Source organism: Falco punctatus (assembly GCF_963210335.1).
Source record: "Falco punctatus genome assembly, chromosome: 19".
Lineage (NCBI taxonomy): Eukaryota > Metazoa > Chordata > Aves > Falconiformes > Falconidae > Falco > Falco punctatus.
This window is the reverse complement of record NC_137599.1, coordinates 1337993-1353705: the sequence shown is the minus strand read 5'-3', so window position 1 is coordinate 1353705 and position 15713 is coordinate 1337993. Positions and strand designations below refer to the sequence as shown.

General features: G+C 47.9%; 1 protein-coding gene across 3 annotated transcripts; it reads right to left on the bottom strand.

The window, feature by feature from the left end:
• Positions 1–330: 330 nt before the first annotated feature.
• HOXB4 (homeobox B4) lies at positions 331–15686 on the bottom strand. Of its 3 annotated transcripts, none has more exons than XM_080369513.1 (3): positions 15598–15686; positions 2538–2964; positions 331–1786 (listed from the first exon to the last, which is right to left on the bottom strand). In XM_080369513.1, the coding sequence occupies exons 2-3, from the start codon at positions 2956–2958 to the stop codon at positions 1470–1472; spliced, it is 738 nt and encodes a 245-aa protein (XP_080225639.1). In that variant the 5' UTR covers positions 2959–2964; positions 15598–15686; the 3' UTR covers positions 331–1469. The 3 variants fall into 3 exon arrangements, with proteins under 3 accessions (XP_080225639.1, XP_080225640.1, XP_080225638.1); XM_080369514.1 differs by lacking the exon at positions 15598–15686 and adding an exon at positions 6393–9186; XM_080369512.1 differs by lacking the exon at positions 15598–15686 and adding an exon at positions 3068–6383.
• Positions 15687–15713: the final 27 nt, after the last annotated feature.

Sequence of the window (15713 nt, the reverse complement as noted above, 5' to 3'; positions counted from 1 at the left end):
GCTACATCCATTCCTTACAGCAAAGCAAAGCGCTAATGACTACCTCTGTTTTGTCTGAGACCAGTTTGGGAAGAGCATATTAATATATGCTTAGAACAAATAAATCATAATATGTAAGGCTTAGCAGTACTTAAGGCTGATATACCCTAGTCAAACATCTTTTGTTTTCATTAGGGAGTTGAGGCTGTGCCATTGACAACAGAAATCCCTGTAAAAAAGAAACGTGCTGTTTAATTAATTTCTTTAAAATAGATATTATTTCTCACCCGAACAAAAAGACAACCCCTCCCCTCCCCCCCCAAAAAAAAACCAACCAAAAACCACACAGGGTCAGATTCACAATGAAAAATTTTATTTTCAATTGCGGTTTTTTGTTGTTGTTGTTCCTTTTCTCTGCTATTTACAGGTAATCCTGGACATCACGGAGGACAAAGGGAGGGGGCGGCGGCCGGGCGGGGTGTCGGAGCGGGCCTCGCCAAACCCCGACAGGGACGAGCCCTCACCCCGCCGTCCTTAAGTCGTATTTCCAGTACAAATCTGGGCTAGACAGCGGGAGAGGAGCTCCCCCCGTCCCCTGCCCCTCACCCTAGGCCGGGGGGGTGAATCCAGGTGCCACAGTTTCTAACCTAAACCCCTTGCTTTCCCCTCTCCCCTCCCACACCCCCTTTCCCAGACTCACAATTAACCTGCTGGACTCAAAAAAAAAAAAGAAAAAGAAAAAGAAAAAAAAGGCAAGGGGGGGTGTCCTACATCCCTCTCCATCCTCTTGCTTTCTTTGTCCACCACCCACTTGACCTAATTTTCCTTTCCCCCCCCACCCAGGGTGGCCCCCACCTCCCACTCCCACGCACGACCAACGCAGTGTCCGAGAGCCCCCCCGCTCCCCACGGTCTGTGGCCGGCGGGGATTTTGGTTGTGTTTCTTGGTGGTTTTTGTTTTGTTTTTTTTCCTCTCCATCACAGGGCTGTGCTAGAACCGCCGCATCTTTGGGATGGGGGGATAGAAACTTCCCATTTGTGGCTGGCAGGCGAGAAAAGAAAAAGAGGACGAAGAGAAAAAGGGGGTGGTGGGGGTGGTGGGGAGAAAATCCAGTTCGTCTTGAAGAAACTGAGCCTCATTTATTAAAGTGAGCGCTGGTTGTCGAGGTAATAGCAGACATAAGGTCCATCCTTTGTACGGGAGAGTAAACATGACAAATGGGGCAGAGCTTGGCGTGATTAAAGATGAAACAAGGATCCATCTTAGCCAAATCTGAAAACTACTATCTACAGCCTTCTTTTAATGGAAGAGAGGCACAACAGCACAGCTCTGCTTTGTTGCAGCTGAGTCTCCCTCTGTTCCCCCTATAAATAAAGAGCACCCCTCCTTCCCTCGCTTCTCGGAGCATTTAAAAAAAATTATCATGTGTTCCCTACACACACACAAACTCACACCCACAAACACGCACACTTCATCCATCCAAGGAATAGTTATAGGCTGGTGGCTGGTCCATGGGATCGGTTTTGAGATCCTCCTTGTGGGATCTGCAGGCTGGCAGAGGAGCTGGAAGAATTAGACCTGATCTTGGTATTTGGTAACTTGTGATCTTTTTTCCATTTCATCCTCCTGTTCTGGAACCAGATTTTGATCTGGCGCTCGGAGAGGCAGAGGGAGTGGGCGATCTCGACCCTGCGCCGCCGGGTGAGATAGCGGTTATAGTGAAATTCCTTCTCCAGCTCCAGGACTTGCTGCCTGGTGTAGGCTGTGCGGGAGCGTTTCGGTTCCCCTCCTGAGTAATTGGGGTTTACTGAACAAACACAAAGGAGGAAAAAGAAAAAAAAAAGGGGGGGGGGTAATGGAGGGGAAAAAAAAAAAGAGCAGAAGAAGAATTACCGAGCTGTTCCTTTAATGGGTCCTTTCCCCAAAAAAAGCATCACACATTCTTTTGGTGGGGGGATATACTCAAAAAAATACACCGCCAACCTTCTAAAAATATACCCAGAAACTATCTCCAAATCTCCACCTCCATCCTCATTGCTTGACGTGTATTCCTGTCTAAACGTTTTTATAAGGTCCCCTAGACGCGTTTTCCATGCCCTCTGTGTGTGCATATACACATATATATATACACCTCTACTGAGCATCGCTCTATTATCCCCAAATCTTTAAAGTTCCCCCTACACACATGCAAACAGGCAAACACAGACACTCCTTTTTATTAAATATCACGCTAAAAAAAAAGGGGGGGGGGTAATAGTAAAAGTTTACTCAACCCGCCACTTAAATACAAATTACGAAAACATAAAACTTAACTTATGAAGATTCAACAGCCATAAAAAAAGTAGCCTGCAAGAAATTGGAGGAGGATGGTAACAGAGACTTCAAAGGCACATGGCCAAGCAGAGCAATAAAAATTTATGGAGGATGTAATTATACCGCTCTGCAAACAGGCGATCGTAAATCTCCACGAATGGTTATTTTACAACTGGTGCAATAAGATTTCTACAAGACTTTGAGGTGCTACTTACTATAAAGCAAAGCCACTTTAGTTCACTTACCCGTGCTTACATGGACTTTTTTCATCCAGGGGTAAACTACCGGCTCTTTGCAAGAGGAATTGGAAGGGCTTTGGTTCAGAGAGTTTTGGCTGCAGGAGGGTGGTGGGCTGGGGGTGACCGGCTCGCAGGGATGGTTTGGCTCAGAGAGGTGGCTCTGCAGTCCGGCCGGAGGATGGACATGACCCCGGGGGGATAACACCACTGCTGGGTGGCCGGAGCTCTGGCAGGACGGGTAGAGCTGCTCCTTGCAGGCTGACCGCGGCTGGTACATCGCTTCATGTTGGAAAGTGCCCTCTCGCCTCTGGCTGCCGTAATATCCCGGCGAGTGATTGGGAAGGTAATCGCTGTGGGAATACTCTTCACAGGGTGGGAACTTGGGGTCCACATAGTTGGAGTTGATCAAAAACGAGCTCATGGCCATTAATTTCTTAGAATTGCACACACGGAAAAAAAAATATATATATCTCCTAAAATTTATTCCTGTCCCCCCCTTTACTCGTTTTCCTGTTTCGTGAAACCCTCCTACTTACTGTCAAGTGAACAAAGTTGGAGTCCATGTGACAGCGCGGGCCAATGGCGCGTGCCCCGCGGTCCCCGGATAAGGAACCGAGCCCAGCGCGAGCGCTCCGGGCCCCGCGTCCCCGGGGAGGCGGCCGGGGGCGCCCGCTCCCCCCGGCCCCCGGCCCCCGGCCCGGGCTGCGCAGCGCCCGCGGGCGGGAACCGGCCCCCCCGGCCCACACCCCTCGGGGGTGTGTCCTGCCTCGGGGCGGGGGGCAACGGCGCAGAGGAGGTGGGAAAAATAAAAATGCACCCCCTACCCCACCCTCCGAAAAAATTAAAATAGAGGGTAAAAATGCTTTTTCGGGGGGTGCGCGGCTGCGGCTGGGAGCGGCTGCCCCGGCGCATGATCCATGGCGGTCCCTTCGGGTGGTGGTCGCATCTCATTCCCTGCTAAGGTGATGCGGGAAGGGACATTGCGCCCCGAGCCTGGCAGAGATGAATAAGGCTTGTTTGGGATCGATAAGAAATTCATCAGCTAATTCGGGGTACCCGGTCTCCTAAATCACATTTAGCCGGGCTCTGAGATTGACTGTTTTCCCACGCACCGATGGAAAAAGGAGCCCGTCCTCCAAGCAAGAAATCAAGGACTTGATGAACAATTACAAAAGCGAATTAGCCCAAGTCCTAACGCAGCTTCGCCTCGCCCTTCTCGTAATAAAGACGCTTTAAAAGCCAGCGCGATGCAGCTGCCTCGCAAAAGCCGTCCCCAGCCCCTCAAATTCGTCCTTAGACCCGAAACGCGCAATAAGCTCCCCACCGGCGGCAGGACAGAAAGCAAGGATGTTTTTTTCGGTGTCAGTGCTGAGATTACACAAACTAACGCAACAGTGGGATCCTGGCTCTCAAATCGCAGTAATAACGCCCCTGTCCCCCACTCCCCTCCTTTGCAGCTCAGATTTTATCTCCAAGTGATGATAAAGTTTATCGCAGGAGCGCTGGAGTTGAGCTAAGGTCAAATCCAAAGTATTTCTTTTCAGCTATAAACCGGGTTTCTGGTTAAGCCCTTGTTTTCACCCTTTTATTTCGGGTTCTGGAGATGTGGGTGGCTTTTTTTTTTGGGGGGGGTGGGGGTGGGGTGGGGAAGGGGGGTAATGCCTTCTGGGTTTGTGACCTGTAGTGTTTGTGTCAACTACATATTCCCCTAGATACGAATTTGTGACCCAACTTCCTTTACACAAATTCGGATCTACAGGGTACATATAGAAGACAGATGCATCCTCCTCGGTCAGAGATCTTCGCCTACCGCCATAATTATCTTCTGGGGCAGGGGGGTAAAGTTTTGTGACTCGAGAGATTAAGAATTAATCCATAGGTAAAGACGGTTAAAATATCCACTCTTCAGAGGAAAGACGATTAATGAAAACACCAACTCAGTTTCCGAATAGAACAGCTGGTACTAGGATAGAAACACTTGCACTTTTCTACCCTCTCCTCCATACCCTATACATTAGTTTTCAGCTGTGCTAAAAATAATCAGCCCCTAGAGTGAATATATAAGTATAGGCGCACAACGAGTCTCGAATCCAGATAATCGTCAGCTAAGAGCAAAATGCCATAGCTCCGTCCCCCTCCAGCCTGAAACCCCCGAAATTATTTTCTGATACGCAGCGCAAAGATTTCATCCATTTTTCGTTCTTGGAGGTCAACCAAGGTTTGAGTTTATACGTGCGTGTGCGGATAAATTATAAAATAAAAAAGAAAGAAAGAAAGAAAGAAAGAAAGAAACAGATGAAAAGAAATACAGAATGTAAAGGCAGATGGGACGACAGGTTTTTTTTTTAATGACAGGCAATTCTTTTTACAACCCGAGAAAAAGATCAAAGGCGTTTCATTTCCGAAAAAGGGATATAAAGCAATAAAATATTCATACTGTCTAGGTAATGAACCTTCATTCGGAACTAATGAGGGTAGCATCATGTTGAGATTTCGTTTAAAATTACAGTTGCCCAAGAGATTAAAAGTATAGCAGCATCCTCCCCCACTCCTTTTTTCTTCCGCCCCCCCCCCCCCCTTTTTTTTTGTATTTCAAAAGGCAGAACATTTTTTTGGTCAAGTATCTCCCGAATTAATTGCATTTAAATGCCACGGTGGAGAGGCTATCAAAGAAAACTGCATTTCCCCTACATGAAAATTCCTGACAAATATTTTAAATACATTGCACAAACTCCTGCAATTTTCCTAACACAAACCAGTCGTGGCCAAGACTGAACGTCCCAGTTTTCCCGGACACACGATGGCCCGAGAGTTTTCAGGTATTTTAAGGTGAATAGTCGGTTTTCCTGAGAAAACGTGTAACTCCCAGATAAACAGAAAAACGAAGACATATTTTCAGAAATAAGCCCAAATGCACCTAGGACAGCCCCCGGACCATTGCACACGCCTGAGCAAACCCCAGTTTTCCAGCAAAAGCCGCCAAGCAAAGCTAAGGCGCCTCCTGCATCTCCCACCTCCAGGAACCGGCACCTCCGCTTTGCTGGGGAGCAGGCGGCAACGCTAAAATTTACCTTCCCCTCTAAAACCTGCCATAAAAGTAAGAAGCCAAATCAAATCTGCTTGTACAACGTGTAGATGGATGCCATAAAATAATTCTACAGAACCAATCCCATTAGAGCTCCTTTTTTTTTTCCCCTCCTCTCTTAAATTTTATTCCTCCTTTCCAATCCTCTCTCTGATTTATTTTATTGTATTTCTTTGCAGCCGGTATCGTAGTGATCTCCTAACAGAGGAGAGGACCCTGAACAGAAATAACTAGGCCTATTCTGTATTTTTAACCCCCTCCCACATCCTTAAAAAAAAAATCAAGAAACCCCGGGTTTAATTTTCCTTCCCAGTGACACAGGGGGTTTGGGGCCAGCAAACCAGCACCCCTAGCGTTTACCAGCAATGTTCCCCCCACCACACCTCCAGGAGATCCCCCCTTCGCCGCCTCTGGTCCCAAATTGAAGGCAGCCCCTTGCTGCCCCCCCCTCCCCGCACACCTTTCGCTGGGAAACCGCCCCACGCCGCGGAAGTTTCCCCCAGCAAATTCCACTCGAGCTCTTTTCCATTTCAAAGCCACCTCAGTCGGGGAGGGCAGGGGATCTCCCCAGACCCCCGGCTTGTCCCCCACCCCCTCCATGGGGCAGCCGGGGGAGCCCCCAACCCTCTCCAAAAACCTCTCAAAGGCACCTGCCAGCGCAGGGGGGCTCTGAACCGGCTCCCGCTGCTGAGCTCCTCTCTGGTCACCCCAAAAAGGGAGGGCACTAGGCGGGGTGTCCTCCCCAGCCCAGGTGTAACGCCGGCAGCGGTACCTACCTTGGCAAAACGTGGGTCCTTTCCTGGAGTAATCCCCGAGGGGTTTAGGATGCTCCCTCAAAACTTGGTAAGGTTTTGCAGGCGGAATCCTATAGAAACCCCCTTATCACACACACCCCCGGCCACCCCCTCCCCAACCCAGCCTGGCTGTTCTCCTCTCTCTCCCCCGTGTTGCTTTTTCATTGAGATTATTTCTCGATAAGAACACTAATTTCTCTCTCTCCTTCTTCTTCTTCCTTTTTTTTTTTTTTTGGTGGGGTTTGGTGGTGCCCCCTCCCCCCGCTCCCCCAGTATAAACCACTATTGTCCTTAAAGGCGAGCGGAACTGCTCCTGGCAGCGCCAGGAGGCCCTCTGAGCATTTTGGGGTGGGAAACCCGCAAGTTTTGGTATTAATCTCATAGTTTGTCAGTCTTTGTTAAACAGCGAGGCGTGTCCGCAGCGCGGCGGCCGCCGAGAGCCGCGCTGACCCGCGGTTCACCCCGCGCCGCGCTCCCTCCGCGCCGCTCCGCGCTTCATTTTCAAGGCGTTTTGGTTTGTTTGATTTTTTTGTTATTATTTATTTTTTAACCCCCGGTTATATTCCCCCGGAGATCACATTCTCCAATCTAACAGCAATGAGGATGGGGATGTCTTAATTTAATTTCCCCCCCCCCCCCTTTCGGAAGCGCAAACCTTTTGGGGGTGTGTATTAAACTGGGAAACCCCCCGCCCCCCAAATCACCCCTGGAAAACGGGGAGCACTAGAGGTCTGAGGTGCTTCTTTAGGGCAGAACTTTTGGTAAGGAGGAGCCGGCGCCGTGAGCTGTGTAAATGCGCGAAGGGTGGCGGCGGGGTTAGGTGGAAATCAGCCCACACCTGTTTTGCAACAGGGAAACGAAGATTTAAACCTTGCGTGGTTTCCCAGCCAGCCTTGTGTATCCTTTTCATTTCTAATGAAAAAAATAAATCATATTTTCACCTCAAGCCGGTGAAGCAGCAAGCGAGGGGCGCCGGCGCGGGGGGCGGGGAGCGGAGCATCCCTGCCGGGGGCTGCGAAGATCCAGCCGTTATCTCCGCGTTTACACCGCCAGCTCCAACACCGCGTTTCTCCCCGCGGTAAAGAGGTCATTTAGAAAGTAGATCGGGATTTAAAAGCTCATTTCATTGTCCGGTAGGGGGAAAAAATACACCCCAGAATAGAAGGAACCCCCCCATGAATCGTGTTTGCAGCGCCTGGCCGGGACTCAGGAGACCCTCACCCCGGGGCCAAGCCGAGTCCGTCCCGAGCAAGGGAGATAAATTAGAAATATCCTTGAAAATGATACCTTTAATTTCCTCCCTCTCTCCCCCCTCCCTCCCTCCTTACATCTCTCCAAATGAACTCACTTTAAATGCACGCGCAGCCTCGCGTCCCTAAATTGAAAGTTAAACGTTATGATGTAGGAGTGAATATTATAAGGAAAGTTGGGAGGTGGTTTCTTTTTTTTATTGCCGTGAAATTATACCTGCTTGTTTTAATATCCCGAAAACAAATGGCCTTTATTATCCATTACCTGTTCTATAAACCTGGAGTAGAAATGACTGTTCTAGAGAGATAAGTACAGTAATTACAAGGGCGAAGAGATGGATCACCCAAGTTACAACTAAACGGTAGCCCTTATATAGTGATATTTTATAAATACCAAGCAAATTCATGGCAATTAATTAAACCCGAGCCTTATCACACGAAACAAAACGCTTTACGTTCTCTTGAATTTCACCTACTCCATGAATATATCCGCATCGGGAAAGCAAATGGATTTTCCAGAATGCCTTTCCCAGGGCTCTAATATTCTCTCTTTCTCTTCCAAGAAAAATGACCCTTGTTATAAGTATTTAGTCACTGAAAATATTTGAAAGCCGAAGGGGAGGCGGGGGGAGCAAATTTGCAGGGCTTCCCCCCCCCCCCCCCCTTTTTTTTTTTATTTCAGAAGAGTTTGCCTTGCTACGACTGTTTGCTTAAGGAGCGATTGAAAAGATCTTCCCCAGTCCCAGTGCAAATAATATTTAGAGTTTGGAGGGTTCAAAGTCTGGCAGTGTAGAAATAACTTTGAAATGCCAAGGGAAATATTTATTATATCAGTTCATTAAACTGTTGCAATGCCCAGAGTGGAGTCACATTTCAAGCAAGAAATATAAAACATTTCATTCAAATTCCGACGGAGAGCGTGCTGCAAAACAAAATTAGCTACTTTAACCGGACCCAGCGACGAAACGGGCACTTAAAAGCGCCTTTAAATACATACACTGAAATTTTTAAAGCCATCAGCCCATTGATTTTGCCTATATATCATTATTCGAGATTTCCTACGATTAAGGTAGAAACACCCGCAGTAAATCAGGGACGTTATTTCGTGTGATTCTTTCAGGGGTTTTGGATAAGGATTTGCACTCATGCCGATTAAAAAATATTTGGCGCTGGGGCTGCGGCGCCCGGGGGGCGAGGGCGGGGGGGAGACAGGCACCTCTCCAAGGATTTGGGAAGTGTTTCCAAGTAAAGATGTTAGAACACATTCTCACCAACCATGTCAGAATTTTTTTTTTCTTGGTATAATTTAAACCCTATCCAAACAAAATTGACGCTGGAATGAAAATTATTTTTTAACTGCTAGCGTTAATATCCTAGAGGGACCTCCACGTAATTGGATTTAATAAATGCATTTCCCCTTATATTCTGTTAATTCGACTCCAAATAGCGTTTCAGGGGTTATCTTAGAAAAATACTAAGAAGTCGCTTGGCGTTTCCTCACGGGAGACCCAAATCAATCTACCTTATTTTCTACCGACATCCCACCCCAAATCCTGCAGCCCGCCCCCCCCTCCCCCGCCCCCCCGTTCGCGGCTGAAGGTCGCTCCCACCTCGCTATCATCTTCTCCCATCTCTGCCCACAACCAGAGACTCTTCCTCCCACCTCGCCCCCCTCCCCGCTTTCTTTCTCTCTCTCCCTTTTTTTTTTCACACTGACATCAGTCTATCAGGGTTATACACAAGACTGAGTCACGCACAGCGTAAACTTTTGACCCTCAACTTTTTGACCCCTCGAGCTATAATGCTGTACTAACAAGCCCCCCAAGACCAGAGTTACAGTCTACGTCTCTAGAAACTAATGCGGAGCTGATTTCCCTATTTTATTTATTTTACTTTAAAAAGAAAAGGGGAGGAAAAAAACCCTGGACATTTCTTAGTGATTTTTTCCCCAGGGGAGAACAAAAATATCAGAGCTTTGCAAACACGAGATGTTTATCTCCAGATCACCCATTGCTGTCTTAGCAGATTTTTTTATTCCCTCCCTGTTGCTCCCCCTGCCCCTTTTATATTTAAAAGAACAGGAGGAAAAAATAATCCCTTACACCACAGCTGCGTTGGGTTATTTATCTTTTGTTTGAGCTTTTAACCTAGGTGAGTTGTTGTCTGCGGTAATTAGCCTGCTCTGATTTTTATTTTGTTTTCGGGGGGTGCTGGGGAAGGTGTGCCCATGGGGGGCCTGGGCGCACCAGGGACTCGGCGGGGCGCACCCGCGACCGCCCGGGGGGAGCCGGAGCCTTGGGGGAGGCTGCGGGCGGCCGGTGCCGCTCCAGCCCGGCCCGGCTCGGCTCGGCCCGGCCCTGCTGGCAGTGAACTTGGTCTGAGGCGGGCTCTGCTGGCTGCTCGGGGACGTTACAGGCGAGGCGGCCGCGCCGGTGCCCTGCCCGGGGTCGCCTGTTCCCCCCGCTCCATCCCAAATGTTTTTTTTATCTCCCCCCGCCTTTGCACAGTCCCCCCGCACGACCAGAGCCCCACTCCGCCACCAAACAAACGCCTTTACACCAAATCCCAGCGCTGTAATTTGTTTTGACTTGAAGGAGGGATATATACACGCGTAGATATACATACACATACATACACATGTTAAAAAGAGATAAATCAAAGGGGGGGGGAAACCTCGTACTAGTCTTATTCTTTCAACGCTCGCTGTCAAAATAGTTTCTTTTCAAAGCTATTTAGGGTAACAGAACACGGAAAAACTGTGCCGGGTGGACACCTCTCGAGTTAAGTTATCAACCTCCTTCCAAATATCATTTATTTAACATCAGCAGAGGAAAGAATGGGAAAAAATCAGCTCAGACACCCAACAGCCAGGCTCTGGAAGAAAAATTCATTCTTAAATCCATTCTAGGACTGGAAAGAGACCCCGGAGGAGGAGCCAAACCCCATAAAAGTCCTTTTCGGGTTCCCTAATTGAGGAGGGACCTTTATCCAGAAGATTTTAAATAATCTCGTCAGCTCGTTCCCTTCAGGTCGGACGTGTAATTAAAAAAAAAAAAAAAAAGGGGGGGGGGTGGGGCTGGGGGAAAGGGACAGCCAATTTCTCAGCCTGAAATTCAGCTGTGGGGGAGGGAAAAGGGTTTGGGAAGAGGAGCTGGAGAGAAGGGGCTGGTTTCCTTGGAAAGCTTTCCCTGCTTGGGGAGGTCGGAGTGGGGGGGTGGGCTGGAGTAATTTACAGGACTGTTGCAAAGAAATAGGTGAATAATCGGAGTCTTCCTCTAAATAGAATGAAATGCAAGAATTACAGCCCGAGCAGTGCAATTTCTAGTCCCTGCCGCCAGCCCATCCCCGCCAAGGCAGATAAGGACCCACACCCTCCCAACCTTCAGTGTTGTGTCCAGAAGAAAAAAAAAAAAAAAGAAAGAGAGAGAAAAAAAAGGAGATCCCTTTGGCTTCTGAAAAGCATAATTACCACATTGTTGGTATGTCTGTACTGGAGCAATATGAACCACATCCAGTCCTTCTCCAACCCTCCCCCTCTCTTACTGCCAGTCACCAACACACCCAGGCAGTGGGACTTGGTAAATTAAAAAAAAACAAAAAAAAAAACCAAAAAAAAAAACCCCAAGAAAATAAAAAAAGAAAGGAGGAAAAAAAACCCACCCTGGAGCTTATGTTTTCCTTAAAAAGGTGACCCGGCAGCCCCCGGGGTCCGTGTTGTGTTGGGATACGGTGCTCACCCTCTCCTCCGAGAGAGGAGCCGGGGCTGTACAAGTCTGCTGACCTCGGAATGATCCCTCTTGCCTATGAATTATTGATGAGATATGAGCTCTGATTTCTCTTTTCAGTATGCAAACCCCATTATACTGTTAAAATGGCGATTTAATCGTTTAGAATAGCTTCGCTTTTTTCCAACTCATTTGTGCCCCTTCCTTTTCATTTAATTCTCTTAATTAAATCCTTTAACAGATTTTAATCACTTTTTGTTGAATAAAATAAGACATCATACGCATCTGTAACTAGGTTACCTTGGCGAAGTTTGTTTTTGGTGGGGTTTCTTTGTTTTGGTTTTGTTTTTAGTTTGCCCTGCTTGCTTCCTTGGTTGAGTTTTTAAAACCTGGGTGGAAGGAAATTTTATTTTGTGTTGCGTCGTACCCGGTGAGGAAAGAAGGTCTAAAATGCATAAACGCTTAAAAAAATTAAAATAAATAAATAAACCCATGACATCCAAAATGGCCTGACAACAGCATCACAACATCGAGCTGCCTTTTGCATTGAAGCGCTTCCCAAACCTCTCTGTGCCCCTCACAAATGTGGTGTCGTCCCCCCTTGCACCCCCCACTTCTTGCTAAACGAACCTGGAAACCGAATGAGTATTTTACGGGTGAAATTTCTATTTTTTCCGCCCTCCAGCAGCAGCGTGGCCGTGGGGGTCCTGCGCCCACCCTGGCACAGGGCCCTGGGGAGATGCCCCAAAAGGCAGCTCGAAGGCAGCTGTAATTAATACAGATGCTCAGCTCGGCTTTTCCAGGCTGTCGAGCCTGGGCTGGCTCTTGGGTGAGAAATAACTGCTTTGGGGTTTTGGTGGGGGGGTTCCCTTCAAAGTACCATGAGGTTTATACACTGTTTACTAAACGAAATAGGAAACCCTTCAGGGATGGGGAGAGGCTAAAGAGAAAGGACTGGGGGCAAAAAAAAAGGCACAAGTAGACATGGTGGCACCCAGTTTTAGTAAGCGAGAGGTGCTGTGAGCCAGGTGAGCTCGCGGGGGGCTCCCCTGGGCTGTGGTAGACTTCGCACATTTGGGGCAAACAGCTCCCACCCACGAGGCCATGACCGGACCTCTGTTTGGGGAGTCCTTAAATCATAGGGTTTCCCCATTCGTACCCAGAGTCATGGCATAAAGGTCTGCACAACTACAGGTTTAAGCAAGATTTTCCTTCTAATCGTGTCCTAGATTCTCCATATTCTTAGACCCGATATTAAAGCATTTCGTATTTATTCTGTCTTCCACAGCTACAGAAGAACTAATTGTCCCATGTCTGATATGCCATTAAAGTGAGAGAAACGATGAAAAATGCAAAGGAAAAATCCCCGCCTACCTGCACGGTCAGAGCCCCGTTTTCCTGTTTACTCTCCTTATGCTTCCTTTTCACCAGCAACAGGGAGATTTTTTTTCCTTTTCTTTAAAGGATGGTAGGGGGGAGCCTGTGTTAAGCCTGTGACCCCTTCCAGGCTATAAAATGGTAGACAATGATACCTCCTCATGCCTTACAGGGAAAAAAAAAATAATCCCCAGATAAACCCTTCCAAATCCAACTTGTTTAAAAATAAAAAAATATCAAGACCAAAAAAACGTGCTACAGGCTGCAGGTAGAAAGCAGATCTCGTGGGCAGAGAGGACAGGTTTTCATGTGAGTAATGGAAAGGAGAGGGATGGATGATGTTATTATGCCAGCAACAGAATCCAGCCCCTGGTCCTTTGCTGCAGCACAGGCCCAGTGCCATCTCTGTGCCAAGGATGCTCAAATCAAGGGAGCGGCACAGGGTTGTTACCTGTTGTCACCCATTGTCACCCATGCAGGCATCTCCTGCTTTCTGCAAAGTCCTGGAGCTAAACTGCATGGCAAATTCCCCTTGGTCTGGCTTTCTGGGTCTGCTCTCCCCCTCCCCCTCCCCGAAATAGCACGTTGGGTACACCAAGCGATTAGAAATTATGGTACTCAAGAAAAAACCTCCTGTGTCTCCTGTGCTCGGAGTGGATTTGGAAGGAAAGTTTGCCTGGGATTATATAAAAAATTAATACCTCTGAGTGGGGAGGTGGGGATGGGACAGTGATGTAGATGATGGATAGGGAAGAGGTGGGTGAATGGGTAGGTCTTTGGATACACGGCGGGATGGACATATTTTGGAAACACGGTGTCTGTGGGTAGGTGCGTGCATTGAACGTACGGTTACATTTTCAAATATACATTAAGGCGCAGGGGTGTCACTTTTCTTGCCTAAATCACTCGCTATCGTTTGAATGAGGAGAAATTATTTCCAGTCACCAGTACAGATCAGAAGGGCAAAGAATTAGCAGGCCATCACTTGGACTGACCCCAGCACGATCGCACACCTCTCCCCACATCCCCTCTTTTCCAAGCGTTTCTAACCCCCTGTAGACAAACCGCCTGCAGCCTGTCGTGTTTCTGTGGCTAAATTCACCTTTACAGACCATACACCACTGAAGCCTTTCAAGATCGCATAAAATATCTTTATTATCAACTGCAAAGCAGGCGTGCAGCTTGCACAGAGCTTAGGGAGAGGCTGGTCAGCACAAACCCAGCCTGCTGGATGGGAAAGGCTCCCTGTGCCTTGAATTCCCAGCTTTAGCGTTTGTGTTTACAGGTTTGCAGAGCAGAGGTTTTCCAGGATTGCACTGGCCACCCTCTGACTGCTCGGCGAGAAGCCAGAAGTTCAGATGATAGCAAAGATATTAGGAGATACATGGAGCAGGACAGGAAAAACAGCCCAAGGAAGGAAAAGCAATCTCCAAAGTGTGCTAAAGGGGGACATTCTGCTTTGTGTAAAGGAGACGGACATGTGTCCACCAAATGTTGTCTTACCGTAAAAAAAAAAAAAAAGGGGGGGGGGGGGGGGAAGAAGAAGCTTGTGACTGCTCCAAATTCTAGAAAACCCCCATTCCGCCCCCCTCTCCCCCCCTTTCCAGTACCTCCGCTTTGAACTTTTAAAATTATTATTATTATTATTGAAGGAGCGAGGAGGAGGCAGGGAATGGATGTGAGTTGGTTCAGGTGTAGACAAAGTGTCCCCCCCACCTCTCCTGCAGATGTGGCGAGTTGACTTTCAAAAAAGAAGCAGCCTCTCCAACGCTGGAGTTTGGGTTTTTTCCCCCCTCTATGTTGTTATATCTGCATTATTTCGCCCTATTTTGCTCTATCTGCGCGGCCGCGGAGCCGGACCCTCCGGATGGGGACACCTGCCCGCCCCACCCCGAGCGGGGGGCGCAGCCCCCAGCCCCAGCCATGGCAGCCTCCACTCTCCTGCCCTTCCCCGCTAACTTGTTTATTTTCCCAAAGAAAAACGCTGCTGCCTGCCTTTTCCAGAAAGATGTCACCCTTGGAGGAGCGAAGGAAATCTGTGAGATACCGGTGGGTTCAATCAGATTTGGAGGGTCCGTATGCAAACTGCAGCCTCTCTGATTATTTTTCTGTAGCACTTCAAGACAGGCTGGAGACATAACAGCGGTCATTCAGTGTCTCCATATGGTAGAAAAGAACTACGGAAATATGAAGACACTCGTTTCTATTATTGGGGGGAAAAACGAAACCCAAGAGAAAAAAAAAAAAAAAAGGAAAAAAATGGAAGGGGAAAAAAAAAAAGCCCTGGGGAAAAAAAACCGGTGTCTACACAGGCCGGACGGGGAAAGGAAAAAAAACCACACGTATTTCTTTGGCAAGCAGGCGAAAATTATTAAAATGAAAAGGTGTTAACAACCTGAAGAGCACAGACAGAATATAGCTAATTGAAATGCAAAGGCACAGGCCAGATCTGTGGCTGTTTGCTAGCAGTACAAACAAACCACACCGAAGCACCTCCAGTAAACCAGCGAGAGCCTTTTAGACGGCGAAGTACAAACCCAAACTTTGCCTGAACTACACATGTCCCCCGGAAAAGACAGGATGGAGTTTGCTTTGCGATGCAAATCTTTACAGATTTTCTATTTCTCCCGCTTGCACAAAGTTTACTTGCGGGCCTCGAAGCTGTGATGGGAATGTAATGCAATTCCAGCTCTCGGGAGGATAAGGATTAGGACCTTCTAAAAGTGAGAAATACAGCTCTGAAAGAGAGACAGACCCTCTTTCCTCCCCTCTCAGCCTTTAGCCATATCAACCCTTTAAAATAGTTTAAGCAGATAATATTTCAGAAGAACTTACTTTCAGCACTCCAGTCTACTGGCTCTCTGGGCTGAGAACTGGACCCGCAAAACATGTTCCCTGCAATTGCAACGTTTATCTCATCTGGAAAAGTGCTCACCCATTGCTGCCCCTTA